The 15,608-nt window shown below is 36.8% G+C and overlaps 1 protein-coding gene and 1 long non-coding RNA gene across 4 annotated transcripts in view; both read right to left on the bottom strand.

Annotated features, from left to right (window-relative positions):
* Positions 1 to 6,489: 6,489 nt before the first annotated feature.
* LOC114139319 (uncharacterized) lies at positions 6,490 to 7,362 on the bottom strand. Of its 2 annotated transcripts, XR_003594425.1 has the most exons (3): positions 7,235 to 7,362; positions 6,973 to 7,028; positions 6,490 to 6,581 (listed from the first exon to the last, which is right to left on the bottom strand). It is a non-coding gene; the product is annotated as an uncharacterized LOC114139319 (long non-coding RNA). The 2 variants fall into 2 exon arrangements; XR_003594424.1 differs by lacking the exon at positions 6,490 to 6,581 and having other exon boundaries at positions 6,968 to 7,028.
* A 4,797-nt stretch (positions 7,363 to 12,159) lies between these two features.
* Positions 12,160 to 15,608, bottom strand: part of efemp2a (EGF containing fibulin extracellular matrix protein 2a) — a 25,601-nt gene continuing 22,152 nt past the window's right edge. For both annotated transcript variants that reach the window (XM_028009088.1, XM_028009089.1), the window contains 2 exons: positions 14,039 to 14,234; positions 12,160 to 12,732 (listed from right to left, as the gene is read on the bottom strand). In XM_028009088.1, the coding sequence (XP_027864889.1) occupies positions 12,571 to 12,732; positions 14,039 to 14,234 (358 nt within the window). In that variant the 3' untranslated portion in view covers positions 12,160 to 12,570. The remainder of the gene's footprint in view (positions 12,733 to 14,038; positions 14,235 to 15,608) is intronic.

The raw sequence follows: 15,608 nt of genomic DNA, 5'->3' as shown, positions 1-15,608 counted from the left end.
GTTTGAGGTGGAAATTTATTCTATTTTAGATCCAGTAAAAAGGTTTAATGGTTCCAAAGTGCCTTGGCAATGTTTCCCCCCAAAATGTTGTAATTTTACAACCATAAACTTTAAGGAATTTATTGATATTTTTAATGACATTATGACCCTTCTGCAGACAATAAATTGCACTTTTTATTTCTGGTTATCAGGCTAGTTCCACTGGCAGATGATTTCACTTTTAAAAATATATTTTATAGGTGAAATAATCTACCAGGGGAACTAATATTTTTTTTATCTATCAATATTAAAGAAATATTGTTGAAAAGTTACTTTTGTCTAATTTCAAGCGTACAAAGATATATGCATTGAACCTAGAAAAAATTTGTTGTTAATAAGGTAATAATTTGTTTTTGCTATGGACTTTTCTGCATGAAAAAATAATAGTCATTGTGTTTTTGCAGTGAAAGTAAAGAGAAAACAACAATGTTACATAACATGGTTGACTTTTCAGCTTTTTTGTCATTAAACTGCACATTTTTTTGTTTTTATTTGTTGTCCATGAAACATCAAACAGCCAATTACAAAAAAAAAAAAAGTCTCTTAGATGAAATCATCTTTGGATTTATTTTTCCACCGTCACATGTTTGCCTGTTTTAATGGCTGTGTACCTGCAGCGGATTTGCTGATGCTCACATTTTGGGGGTATTTTAGAAACACATTTCGCCTTCGCTGTTGAATCGGATGGATAAACAGACTGAGCCTCACAGACGCCCATTCTCACTGCTGCTCCACACCTCCCGCCTTTTTATCCATCTTCCCGCCTCCCCCTCTGCGCCTTTTCTCTTCTCGTTTCAATATTGGGTTTATTTTTAGCATTCGCTGAACAGAAGTTTTTCAACCTGCGCTCTTTGAGTTGTGTTGAAGTTCTCTGTCTCCTCAAGGTCCCTGGATTAAACTTAGAGTCTCAGGAGAACACGGGGAGAAAGGCTCGATAAATAGCCTTGGTGGGTTTTATTAAGGCTGCTTTTGTGACAGGCTGAATGAGCGTCCAACTCAAACATAAGATGGAGATGTCTAAGGTCTGCTGACGTTTTCAACGTTCACACAGCAGGTCTGAATTTGAGCTGAATTCCGATTTGTTTCTTTGTTTCTTTGTTTTTGCCAGTCGTACTAAACGAGATGAGACTTCGGTGTCAACGGTTAACGCCGAAATTAATTCTGCGTACGCAGAAAAAGAATGTTGACCCCCTATTCTCAAGTCCCAAACTTGACAGGTATGACCGATAATTTATAGATTTTAAAAGTGTTTTTCAGTAACAAGAACCAACGGTATTGTCACAATAGCATAGCAACGCTAACAACGCCAATAAATAGAAAGCACAACTACTAGCAGTAGCTTTTTGTGGAGCGTTGACCTCAATTTCTGTTTGGATCCAGTCGGAACCAGTAGTGGTCTTTCATGATTTCACAACCATAAATTTAAGTCATTATTGACGTCCTGATTTAACGTGCCTGGCTTTTTCTGATGATATTTCATATCAGTGACGTAAAGTCGGATGAAATGCAACATGAACGTTCACTGCAGATGCTTTAAAAACAGTCAGACATGTTTCTGAATTAGCATCACATATGGAAGTGGCACAGATCGGATTGATGTCTGTGTGTTTTTCTCACAAATTTCCAACTTCGTTTTTTTCTACAAAGACCCTAACACACCATCATACATAACTCAGCTTGGAAATTATCTGTATAAGCTTTTTAATTACCTAATAACTTCTGCATATATTGAAACATTGATTGGTTTATTTTATATAAATGGGAGGGTGCATATTAATGAGCTCACAATGTTGTCGTAAACGTACCATATTTAGCAAAAATGCTCATTTCCATCCAGAGTCGCATAAAGTAAACAGTCGCATACGAACATCCACACAATTTCATACATAAAAATAAAAAAAACTACTCCAACCCTATTTTAAGAGGCTTATATCAAAATTATTATTTTTTTTAGATGTTTACGAAACTGTCACAAAAATAACAACTAAGACAGAAAAATCCTCAAACATAGTTAAATGATCATGATCATGGCGACTAACCAACCATTCATTTATATGTCTGGAAAACTATCTCGACATTTAAACTGGTTCTGAGCCTCCTACTGTAACATACCAGCACAGACAGCGGCTCTTTTCTCTATGACACTCAGTTGGTGCTGATGCGGGGTTGCCATGGTGACGTGATGTAGATGTGTTACATCATGAGAGACCTCCTAGCAGCAGATCTTTTGCTTCCTTTTTCTCCCCTCCATCGATAAGCTCTCAGCCTCCTTTTTCAGTCCAAAAGGTCAAGTGCAGATAAACTCGGGGGGGAAACACAGAAAGACAGAGGGACACGTTCTTCCAAATGTTTGTTTCTCTAATCTGAGTCCACACCAAATTGAGCAAATTGATTGATGCGTTTTGCATAAGCAAATCAGTAAGTGACGTGAGGAGTGGCTTTAAAAGCCTCGTCCAAACTTACACGTCTATTGACCCTGTAATTTTAAAACCAAGCACACAACTCCTTTACTTCCCCTCTCATGTTCCCTGCTCTTCCTCTTCCACTCACATTTCAAGCTGATTCAAGGCCGGATGGAGCTTGTTACTCGTTATCAACTGGGGCTCATTCAGTTCTTCCCAAAAAGACTCGTTTTCCGTCCATCCGTCTGTCTGCTGCATTGGAAAAGACGGAAAAACAGCATCAGGCTGCAGATAAGCTCGACAAAGCAATCTTTTAGGGTGAAATATTGTTTTTACTGTCATAATTAACCTTCTAAGTGTTATTAAAAAGCACATTTGGCCATAAATACCATAAACGGTGCAGACCCATTGCTGTCTGATTGTTGTGGAGGCTTGCTGAGCTTTCATTGGCAGGGCAGATTGTATCTATTTTTGGAGGCGTTTATGAGCAGATGTAAACATTCCTGTGGGCAATGGCGCAAAGTAACAAAATGCATTTGCTCAGTTTTAGTGCCAGACAGCAATAGATGAGTGGAAAGATGAGGAATGCCACTATTAGCCAAAAAAAAGTGTTTCCTGGTCTAAATATATCTTAGTTTTAAGTGTTGCTTAAATTACTCCCTCACGGATTCCTGTCTTCTTTTTCGTCTCAACATAAATTAACAAAATTCGATTTAGCACAGAGTATCTTCTGATCGTAATGAGGATCCTGTATTTGTTTTTATTTTATTGTTTTTATGTTTGTTTGTTTTTTGTTTTAGTCATGTTATATTTATATTTAACGTGTGGTTTTGTCAAGATTCCTGTTCGGTAAGAAAGCTAACTCACCTCACTATGACCAAATCTACCTGGTGGTATAAATAAAGTTGATTGATTGACTAAATATTTCACATTATGTAATTAATCTTGGTGAATACAAAAAGCAGTTCTCTTAAATTCACTGATCACAAAAGCTCGATACTTTGGGCAAAAAATAACTGCATTTGTTAAACAATAGCTGGTTAAACAGCCTCTCCAAGATTTCTACCTGACATGTAGAATTAAACTTCAAGTATAAAATAATTGCTGACCAACAAAAACGCAAAATTTCTCTCACATTTACCTAAAAATATAAATATTTAGGCGGGATTGTTGTGTGGAAAAGTGAGACAAAAGTTGATGATTTTGGAAGTTTTGTTTCCTGCGACATCTTATGTAGAATAACAACATTTCACATGAATTACATCATATCATAGTCATACATGTTGATGGGATGTTTCGCTGTTTCAGGAATTAGACGCCTTGTTAGCGCTGGATCAATTAAATTTAATTCAACTTATTTTATAGCGCCATTTCACAAAAAGTGTCGTCTTGATGCACTTTACCCAACAGATGGCATTGAGTCATTAGCTGCATTTCCATTGACCATATGATTACACAAACTGGAATTACAAAAAAATGTGGTTGGTTTCAAATGGAAACACTTTCTTTGCCTCACAAAAGCCATGTGATCAACAATCGGATGTTACTACTGGCAGAAACGACAAAGAAGACGACAGGAAGTGATGTCGCGTCATTCTTTTTAATGATTTATCTCGTGAAAAAACCATATCCACGTGTGATTTTAATTGTGTTTCTTATTTAATGGAAGCACAGAATTGCGAAATCGACATATTGATCAAGTTTTGTACACATTTGGAAACACAGCTAGTAACTTGCAGCATTACTCCTCCTGGACGAACATGTAGCAACGGTAAAGAATCGGTTGCATTGAGTCACTGACTTTACAGCAATCCCTCATACTGAACATGCATGTAGCGAGAGTGAAGAGGAAAAACTCCCCTTTAACAGGAAGAAACCTCAAACTGAACCAGGCTCCTTACCCCAAAATTCTCATGGAGAAAAGTTATGCCTCTGAAAAAGAAGGTTTTGTAGGGGCCTAGTCAAAGTCTGGACTGAAATGTCGTAAAGTTGTTTGGAGAAACCACAAACGTGCTCAAAATCTGAAACCAGACCTTGCACCTTTTCACACAGACACAATCTACTCCCTTTTCTTGAGCTAAAACAAAAAAAGAGACATAAAATAGTATCTTTGATTGGCAGAAAGACATAATCAATCATTTCTGTCCTGTATTTGTTTTCTTATTATCTGATAAAATCATGACTTCTGCAAACACTTCTTCTTTTGTCTTTTACTTATCCTCTTCTTATTTGTAAGCAAAGTCACAAACACTCAGACAGCTTAAATAACTACTTTAATTTCTTTGTGTTAGAAACAACATGTAAAGAAATTACATTTAAAACTTCACCAAGTAACTTTTTGATGTAGAAAACTCTGAGCAGTAAAGTAGATAAGTCAAACTCCATTAATGTAGTTTTCTAAATGTTTTTTGATCACCTTTAAATCCACTATGTTCTTTCTTTCAATCCACCTCTTAGAAACTCCTCAGTAGCTGTTAGAAAATATCTGTTGTACCATCACTTTGTGTTTTTCTCTTCTCCAGCCTTCTGCTCCCTGCCATTCTCATACTTTTCACTTTTTTTTCTTTATCTGTTATTTTTCTCAGGGCTGAATGTCTTTTCAGCATCAGCTTCTTTTGGCACGCTACACCCACACACCCATAGCAACACGCCGTCGTCTCTTGGTAACAACATTTACGCAACGAGTGAAGAAACTGAAAATAAAACGGGCCTGGGTTTGGCTTAGAGTCTTTTATGGAGCAGTATAAATAACTCTCCGCTTAACATGACAGTTGATGTTTCATCTGAATTTTTTTTTTTCTCTTTCATTTGATTTTCACCCTTTAATCTTTCAAAGTTCTCAGAATCCTGTGTTTTGTTCATAATCATTTCACTGTTAATCACTTAAAAGGGCCTCAAAATACCCAGAACGTTCATGGCCAGTTCACATTAACCCAAAACAATAAACACACCCAGCAACTAAACCTCCAACTGAACCAGCATGATAAGCTAATTATTTACAGAAGCTGACTGTTGATGCATAAAGACTCTGACATGTGAGCTGCTTTGTAATAGATAGAGCACAAGAATAAAGAAAGATATTTATGATTTGTATCATAATGGATGTTATGGATAAGATTTTTTTTATTCTAAATATTTCCGTTTCAGCTCCTGTCTGCTGATTTCATCATGATGTTGTTTTTATATTATCCATAGTTTTAGATAGTTTTGTTGTTTTGTGTGTACATATAGACTGTAAATAATGGTTTAACTTAGTTTAGGCCAAATATAAGAAATGTGTAAAGCAACCATCTGTTATTCAATTTATAGCTACATAGTTCTTTCCTTAAACAAGGCTAGCACCTCTAAGCTAACTGAATAGCCATTTTGTGTCTCTGTATAAAAATACACAATTATTTTGTGATAGATTAAAAGCAGTGTGCAGAGGTTGTATACTGCACTAGTCTAAACAAATCATAATATACACACCAGAATAATCTAACCGAGGATGCTATTCTGGGAACTTAGCATGCTAACATGGTTTAGCGCTGAATAATCTAACTGAGGATGCTATTCTGGGAACTTAGCATGCTAACAACATGGGTTAGCGCTGAATAATCTAACCGAGGATGCTATTCTGGGAATTTAGCATGCTAACATGGGTTAGCGCTGAATAATCTAACCGAGGATGCTATTCTGGGAACTTAGCATGCTAACATGGTTTAGCGCTGAATAATCTAACTGAGGATGCTATTCTGGGAACTTAGCATGCTAACAACATGGGTTAGCGCTGAATAATCTAACCGAGGATGCTATTCTGGGAATTTAGCATGCTAACATGGGTTAGCGCTGAATAATCTAACCGAGGATGCTATTCTGGGAACTTAGCATGCTAACATGGTTTAGCGCTGAATAATCTAACTGAGGATGCTATTCTGGGAACTTAGCATGCTAACAACATGGGTTAGCGCTGAATAATCTAACCGAGGATGCTATTCTGGGAACTTAGCATGCTAACATGGTTTAGCGCTGAATAATCTAACTGAGGATGCTATTCTGGGAACTTAGCATGTGTGGCCTACGTGGATCTGGTGGCTTCTTGGTGCAGAAATGAACGACTAGGAGCTCAATCTGGCATCAGTTGTTTTCTTTATTTCATACCTGCATTTCACACATGGGCACCGAGGTAAAGTCAGTCTCTGGCATGAAAGAAACTCCTCGACAGTGACCCTCATGGCTCTGAGGATTACCCATAATACAGTAACCAAAATAAAATAATTGAAAATTACAGTGATCGTATAGTGGATTTGGTTTACATCAACGGAACAACCAGTGAGTGTCCTTTTTAAAGAAAGTAACACAATTAATTAAAATGCTCTGAAAAATAAAATAAAATGCTGACATTTAATTCACTAGATGCCATTTTTATATTTTAGCTTACACGAACTTGCATCTTGGAACAATGCAAAAACATTAACCATATCTACATAAAACTATTAATATAAAATTGCCTTATATAAGCCATCTGCTACAGAGATTTAGTAAAACATACCTGCATTTCACACATGGGCACCGAGGTAAAGTCAGTCTCTGGCATGAAAGAAACTCCTGCAAGGAGGAGCCATAATGTTAATGTGCGGGAAATTCCCGCCACACTTTCTCACGAACTAAACATTTCTATAACGCAACAAAAACAATATAATAGCAAAGCTAACATAACATGGATTAAACATATTTCAATAATATGCAAAAACGAAAACCATAAACATATTTTATAAATAATATTTCTTCATCACATCGCAGAGACACGTTACCTCGACAGTGATCCTCATGGCTCTGAGGATTACCCATAATACCCCGCTCTTTCTAGGGTGAATGCAATACCCCGTTTTACCAGCAGATGGTGCATTTTAGCAGGATTTAACCTGAACCATTTCAACTATGTTACACATGCTAACATGGTTTAGCGCTGAATAATCTAACTGAGGATGCTATTCTGGGAATTTAGCATGCTAACATGGTTTAGCGCTGAATAATCTAACTGAGGATGCTATTCTGGGAACTTAGCATGCTAACATGGTTTAGCGCTGAATAATCTAACTGAGGATGCTATTCTGGGAACTTAGCATGCTAACATGGTTTAGCGCGAACTTCACATCATTCTACAGTGTTCAGCTGTTCTCAGATGTTCAATCTCACATTAATCCCACCTCAAAATTAATCAAGTTTCAGTTGCTTGTTATAAAGCAAGTCAAAGTTGCTAACTGTTGTGGTTAGCCTCTAGCTACAGGCTATTAGCAATCCAAGCTAACGTCTCTTCCCTTCTATTTACACATTTAAAAAGCACTGCAAAAACATAAAAATATATTCTTATCAAGTATTTTTGGTCTAGTTTCTGGTGGAACATTTTAATTAAGACAAAACTAACTTACAGGTATATTAGGAGCTTGTTTTAAAGTCAATAATTTCTCAATATTGATGAAAATATAGTTGCTTGTATTAGCAGATTATTTCATTTATAACATGGGAAAATGTCTTATAAGTGAAATACTCTGCCAGTCGAACTAGTACTTTTTCATCAGTGTTAAGGAATTATTTACTTAAACCAAACTCCTGTTGCTGAAAACATACTGTAAGTTAGTTTTGTCTTAAATTATGCTAAGATATTTCCACTAGAAACGTTTTTCTCTCCCCTTATTTTTCATGTTTTGCTGTTTTTTATTAATGATATCACCACATTTGTCACCCTCTTATATTTCTTTATGCAAATATCAAGAGGAGAGATTAATTTCCTGCTCCAGGTCCTGACTAATTCACTAATTCATCCCTCCTCATTTCATGTATCGTCAGTCTCAGGTCCAGCAGACACCGCTGACCGCTCTTACTGTGGGTTGAGGGTGGAGGTAAATGTCACTCCACCCCACTCCTCCATTCAGAAATATAAAACCTGAATAGGAAAGCATGGAAAGCTTTTTGCAGTGCAATCTTGACAAAATGCATTGAATAATAGCTAACAGAGCATGACTGTAAAACGTGGAAAACTGTTTTTTCCGCCTTAATTTTTTCTAGTTTCGCATCAGAGATGAGCTCTTACTCCAGACAAGATGCCAAAACTCAGAGTCCCGGAGGTTTTACTCCCCACTCTGCTGTCCCAAACTCTCCTCCCACTCATCCGTGTGGGCGCTGCCACTCAGAGCCTCTCGGTGTGAACGCCCACGCCCCGCTCTCAAATAAACATAAAAACAAGAATGCAGACAGGGGATTCGGACGCAGACTGACTAATGCGTACATTCAAATGCTTTACTTGTTTGCTACTCTGGCACACACTCACACAAACACAAGTATGAGCTGAGACAAGCAGAGGCCTTTGACTACACCATTCAGAAGGAGTCACGGGTGTTTAATGTATTCTGTGGACTGTTTTCGCCTTTATTGGTTATTTGTTTGTTGTTCACCAGCAGCAAAGTCAAACTTCAGAGCTGAATTTTGACTTAATTTTCCTCTGGGATTAAAGCTGCAGGATGTAACTTTATAAAGAAAATGTTTTTTACATATTGGTTAAAATTATCATCATATCGTGACAAGTTATGAGAAAAAATCAATCTCCTCCATTTTGTCCCTGAGCTAATATTGCTGACTGAAGAAACGCAGCCAAAAACAACCAATCGGAGCCAGGGTGCGGATTTTAACGCTGTCAGTCATCCTCCTGTTTGCGCTGCTAAATGTGTTAATGTTGGAGAAACAACTTACCGTTACAGGAACACCGCTTATCTGCCGTCATCGGTGGCTATATGCTAACTAGCATTAGCATTCTTAAGATCTGCTGACAGGGAGAAGTTGTAGCAATAAGAGTAGGGGATGAGCAGCGCCACAAGAGATTGTGATTGGCAGCGCGAAAGACTCGCCTCATGACTCTGATTGGTTGTTTCTTGCCAACACTGGGAGAAGACAGACAAAGTTGATTTTTAAAGATTATCTGTGTGAGTAACAGTTTTAACAAATATTTAAAAATATATATTTATAAAAGTTAGATGTAAAGTATTTTTGAATTAAATTAAATTAAATCAAATTGAAGTGTTATTCTCAGGGTCACATCGGTTCTGTTGAGCTCCTCTGTATCTAAAGCAAGGTTGATCAAAGGGAGGTCCGGGGCCCGTTTATAGACCCGGTACTGATTTTTGTGAGGCCCCCGCCAACCACAATTAAAAATAAAAAATTTAATGAACAAATTAGGACAAAACTGCAACGTTGAAGTTGAAATCTAAGTGTTATCTTCCCAGTGTTCTGGTTTCCGTTTGTCATGGTAAATCGAACCTCATCTTATACTCTAAAACACACCTTGGTGCGAACAAATCTGATCTTAAGTTCTGTGCTGCAGCTTGGCGAGATACAGTGTTGTCAAATAAATTTGTTTTTTACTGCTGAGAACAAATTGAGCTAGAAATGATATAATGCCTTTCATCTAACAGGGAAAACTTCCAAAAAGAAAAAGTTATTATGTGTTTAATTAAAATAGTTCCTGCTTAGTTTATTGGTGAGTAGGTAAAGAAAAATGAGTCTTTGTGAGTTGTGTGGGTTTAAATCTCAGATGCTCAATATGCTCTTTCTGTATATTTCCACTTTATTTCTTTGTTTTGCTTTATGTATTTTTCATCACTTTCTAGTGTTTTTAACATCCTTATTCTCCTTATGTCCTTTCCTTCTGTTGGATATTTTGTGTTTTCCATTTGATTTTCAACCTTTGACCCGTAATGAAGACCTCAGTTTTCTTTTGTTTTGCTCAAGATATTTTTATTTTTCTGTGTAAACGTCGCAGCAGGCGATGACCGGACGGTGCTCCCCTCAAACCCGGACACAAACCTCCTCCTGCCGGCCCTGCTGCACTCTGACTCCAGCCTCTGTCGCCCCTGCTCTCCGTCACGGGAGAGAAAAACCCTCACGGCTTCTAAGTCACTTTCTAAAGTCACCTCAGTGTTTCCTCCTACAGGTGTGTGTTGTCTGTGGGAAACGAGGGGAAATGTGGACTCAGTCGTCAACTGGGTTATGAAACCAGCGCTGCTTCCCCGGGCTGCTGCTATTTCTGGATCCTGCAGAGGATATATGCGGGATCTGCTGCCCCCTGCTGGCTGAAATGACTCTGGTCCAATTACATAAAACAGAGGCTGTGTGAGTCATCGTCCCCCCCGCTGAGGACAGATGGAGGTGTTTGTGTGAGGTGTTTGTGTGTGGGACTGGGCGGAGGAAAACAGCGGTGGACTCTTAAATAAGGGCTTCCCCCATCCTGTCTCTCTCTCGCTCTCGCTTTAACTTTCTGGGGTTTTTTCCATTTTTTTCTGGGCCAGGAGCTTCAGTTGCTGCTGTGAAACAGTGAGTGAGCAAAATGTAGCTATTTTTAGCTTCCAGTCTGCCTCTTACACAGGAGAAGTACATTTTAGACCATTAATGGCACAAAGAGATGCGATTAGTGGCAAATATCAAGCTGCAGATGAAGATTATAAATCTGCACACATGAGGATGATGAGCCTTAACACTCTAGTTTTTACTCCACCTTAATATTATTTAAATAAGCAACAAAAACAAAACCTAATTTTAGATATATTACAATTAATGTTTATGGTTGGACCATAAATAGGTTATACCTGCAATTGAAACCAGAAACAGACATTTTTTTTTCTCACTGTCTGAAATAAAATTAGACTAAATTTATCTTGTTTTAGGTCAGTTAGAATTACCAAAATTATTGCTGTTTGCTAAATGTCACAATATTTATTAAAGCCTTCATACTGAATGATTTCTGTCTCTTTAAACCAGGGAAAGCCCGGATGATGACGTCATCTTCTGATTGGCTGACTGACACAGTCGAGTTAATTGCGCTGGTTTCTTGTTTGACACGATGAGAAAGTCAAAAGAAATCCGCCAAAATATCAAACAGAAACAATTTACTGATGTTTGATGTCGCTGTGTTCATCAGATCAAACCATTTTGAATTGAAGAATGCAGCGATTCAAAATATGAATTGTATTATACAAACTATCATATTTCTGATGTTTTTGGTCTGAAATCTGCAGATTGATCCCATGGTTTCAAAACTACAAAAAGAAAAAAAAAATCTGAAATTTTGAGATTAAACTCGGAAATTTTCTAGAAACAATCTTGGAAAATGTTCTATTTTTTAAAAAAATGTTCCTAGAAAATTTCTGAGATGAATCTCAAAATGTAATTTTTTTTCTTAACAATTTTTGACTTTTAAAACTTGGAAATTTCAAAGTTTTTTCTAAAAGATTTCTAAGGACTTTTTTTAATCTTTTTGAACCTCAATGTTCTTTTTTAGAAAATTTCTGAGATTTATCTTAAATTTCTGAGTTTTTTGGTGGAAATGTACTTTCCTATATATCTACAAGAGCCCTGATACAGTGTTGTAGACTTTGGACGACATTCAGTTGATTTTTTTATTTTATGTTTTTTACTTTAAAGTCGGAATTTCCCAGCTTTGAGTGCAACTTGAACTCAGCATCAGACATGAGGCTTTTTTCAATTAGCTGCGCTGGATCTGCTACAAACTCCCACAGTTTTCCATTACTTTATGTTTGCCTGTTCAAGAAATCTAAATAAAATACTAAAAATGTTTGTTGGTGAGAGACTGCTATTGATTAAATGATCATATAACCGAAATATATTTAGTTCCACCAATTAATAACAGAAGTGTTTTAATGAAAGCATTCTCATTAAGACACACAGATATAAGGAGTATTGTTTTATTTGAGTTCAAATCTTTAAAAATATAAAGTACAACATGACAAACCCCGAAACAACAGAGAAGTAGCACAAACAGATAATGAACAGCAGAGGAGGTGTGGTGCTGAGGTCTGGTGTGGGCAGTTACTGAAAACATTAACATGTTGATAAGCATGAAAACTGATGAGAAATCCAGTCATTTGGACCCGGTCAGATGGTTTACAGGACAGAATAGAAGGTAAAATCAGTAAAACGGTGTGTTTGCTGCATTATGACAGGAAAGTGGCGTTTTTCTGTGGACCACTGAGTACAAGAAGGCAGATAAGGTGAACATCACAGTGAGTGGCTGAACTGCATCGACCACTTCTGTTCTGCAGCTCCGTTTGGGTCTGCGTCCGTCTGCCCGGCTCCGGCTTCAGAAGGTGTACGGCCCAACAAAGACGGAAAGTCTGAGGACGGACCTGCTGCGATGGCTGAGCACAGGGTGAATCGACAGCATCTCCAGGTCCAACGTGTACTCTCTGGGGCCCGACACGGCCCGGGCCAGAACCAGCATGGCGCTGTAGTTATTGGTTTGCTGAGGCAACACAAAAACAAACCAAAAGAGTTTTACAGTCACTGGAAGCTTCTATGAAACAACCTGCAAACATATTCAGCATCAAATCTATTTAATCTTTAAGAAAAACCTTTAATCTGTGAACATTTATTACACAGAGACAAAATGTTAAAAATAATTACATTTAAACTAACATTTAATAGCTCTTTAAAAAAGCATCTTTATTAGTTTGTACTATGCATTAAAATAACTTTAATTTGTGATAATAGTGATATAATTCATTACTGCTACATGTTAATTTAGTTTTAAGTGTCTTTGAGCTCAAGATTACACAAACATGGCTTCACTTTCATTAGAGTAAAAAGAAAAGTGAAGTCACTTTTCTTTATACCACCAAACATGCTAATATCTGGTGGTTAAATTGTACCACAGTGTTTTAGAGTCATTGCAGGTAGTAAAAAGAGTAAATTTATGCCAAAAAAACTAAAATTTTTACATTAATCTCACAAATTTTCTAGAAAAAATGTGGAAATGCCTGGGCTCTAAAAGATTTACAAAAGAAACAACATTTTGAGATTAAATTTTCTGAGTCCCAAATGTCAAAAATTTGTTAAAGGGCGTGCCATGGTGGCGTAGCGGTTAGCGCGACCCATGTTTGGAGGCCTTGAGTCCTCGACACGGCCGTCGCGAGTTTGACTCCCGGACCCGGCGACATTTGCCACATGTCTTTCCCCCTTTCCTGTCAGCCTACTTTCATATAAGGGACACAAGAGCCCACAAAAAGACCCCCTGGAGGGGTAAAAGAAAAATTTGTTTAAAAAAATAGGAGTAAATTTCTGTCAAGAAGCTCTGAAATTTTGAGATTAATTTCTGGAATTTTCTAGAAAAACTCGCTAATTTCCAAGATTAAAAAACTGAAAATTTTCTACTTTTGAAACTAAGAAATTTCCAGTTTTTGTACAAAAAAATAGAATAATTTATTGCTTTCTTTATTTTTCCTTTAAGTAAAGAATAATGTGTAAAGTAAGACACAAAAGAAAGTTGGCAGAGTCTGCCTACCTCCTTTACAAATAGCTAAATAAATATATAACATGTTTGAATTGTGAACATGTCTGAAATAAATAATCTAAGATAAGCTAATTAGATATATAAAAAAAAATAACTTTCTTTTCTTTATTTCCCATTTTACAACCTGACCCAGATTTTAAATGTTACTTTTGGAATCTGATGCTCATTTTTAAGCAGCTTGGTGCAGATTTGACTCCGTGTTTACTGATGTTTAGGTTCTGCGGCCTAACAGAGCTGGTTCTTCTCACAGATTCCTCACCCTGATGTAAAAGTCCCTGTTGTCGTCTCCGGACCGGATGCGGAAGGTGTTGAAGGAGCCGGTCAGGAAGCTGGTGGTCTGGATCAGGAATATGTCTGAGGGGGCGGAGCGCTCCGAAGTGATGGTCATGTACCGGTGGACCACGCTGTAAGGCAAGTCTTTGCAGGCAGGCTTGTTGTTCGGGCACACGCAGACGCTGGAGAAAAACACCACTTATTATTGTTACTGCAGTTCATCCGTCAGCCAGCAGAGGGAGTAAAGTTCTCCCAAAAGATGAAGAAACTGTTTTTTAGCTGCTTTAAAATCACCAGTGCCAACATTTTTAAAACTGTCATTATTGAGCAGTTTTTTTATTTATTTTAACTGCTCAATAATAAACTAAAAAATTACAATTTTATTGAAATCAACAAAATAGTCAGATTTGTATAAAAACTTAATCAGTAAATTGTTGTAGATAAAAAAACGTAAAGGTCCTGAAAGATTACATTTGTGTGATGGAATATTAGGGCGATATTCATATTTGCATATTTATGCAACTTTTTATTCTCACACTATTTTGGCTTTATTCTAGAAATAAGACTACTCTCATATTATTATTACTACCTTATTCTCATAATATTATGACTTTATTTTCAGAATTTTATTCATGTATTTATTTTTCTTGGCATGGCCCTAATACTCTGTTGTACATTAGAATAAAACAGGGCCACAGTTTCGAATTTTTTAGGATCGACTGTTTTCTTATTTGGGCTTTTGAGTAAAAACAGCTCAATAATTAAATTAAGAATGTAAAAACTTTGTTAATAATTGGGAATCTAACTATTTTTCTATTAGGGTCTTTATTCTCATATTACTTCTTTTATTATCTTAATTACAATTTTTTTATTCTCACATTATTCTGACTTTACTTTCATAATACCATGATTTAATATTACTTTATCAGTAATATTAAGACTTTTTATTCTCTCATTATTTAGACTTACTTCCAGTAATATACAGAAGATTTTACTCTTGTATTATTACAATCTTATTCTTGTAATGTTACGTCTTCTTTCTTAATTTGGGCTTAATACGGTAGTATAAAACAGGGCCACAGTTTCTAATTTATTAGGGTTGATTTTTTTATTGAGGCTGAGTAAAAGCTGGTCAATAATTGTAGTTCTAGTTACTTGAAAATTAAGGTGATGCAAAAAGATATAAATAATAACATTTTGAGCGTAAAGTCATAATATGGCGACTTTATTGTCATCATTTTACTTTACCCAATTTTTTTTAATAGTTATCTGCTAAACAAAAGTTGCACCTAAGATAAAAAGTGTTACATCTACATCAACAAATTATGATTTGCTCAATTTTAGAACTGAGATTGTTGGGGGCTGCCAGAAATTCTGCAAAGTGCCACAAATGGCCCCCAAGCCGCCCTTTGGGCAGCCCTGTTTTACACCCTCCTGTGTGGCATGTTGACAGGAGGTGATTTCCACCAGCTTGTTCTCAGCTGTAAAAGTCCTCTTATTGCTTTGGAGAATGTTCAAAAGAAAAGCTCGTAAAGCTGGACTCAAACGTGGAAAAA

Source organism: Xiphophorus couchianus, chromosome 23 (assembly GCF_001444195.1).
Source record: "Xiphophorus couchianus chromosome 23, X_couchianus-1.0, whole genome shotgun sequence".
Classification (NCBI taxonomy): Eukaryota; Metazoa; Chordata; class Actinopteri; order Cyprinodontiformes; family Poeciliidae; genus Xiphophorus; species Xiphophorus couchianus.
This window is presented reverse-complemented; position numbering and strand designations above follow the sequence as displayed.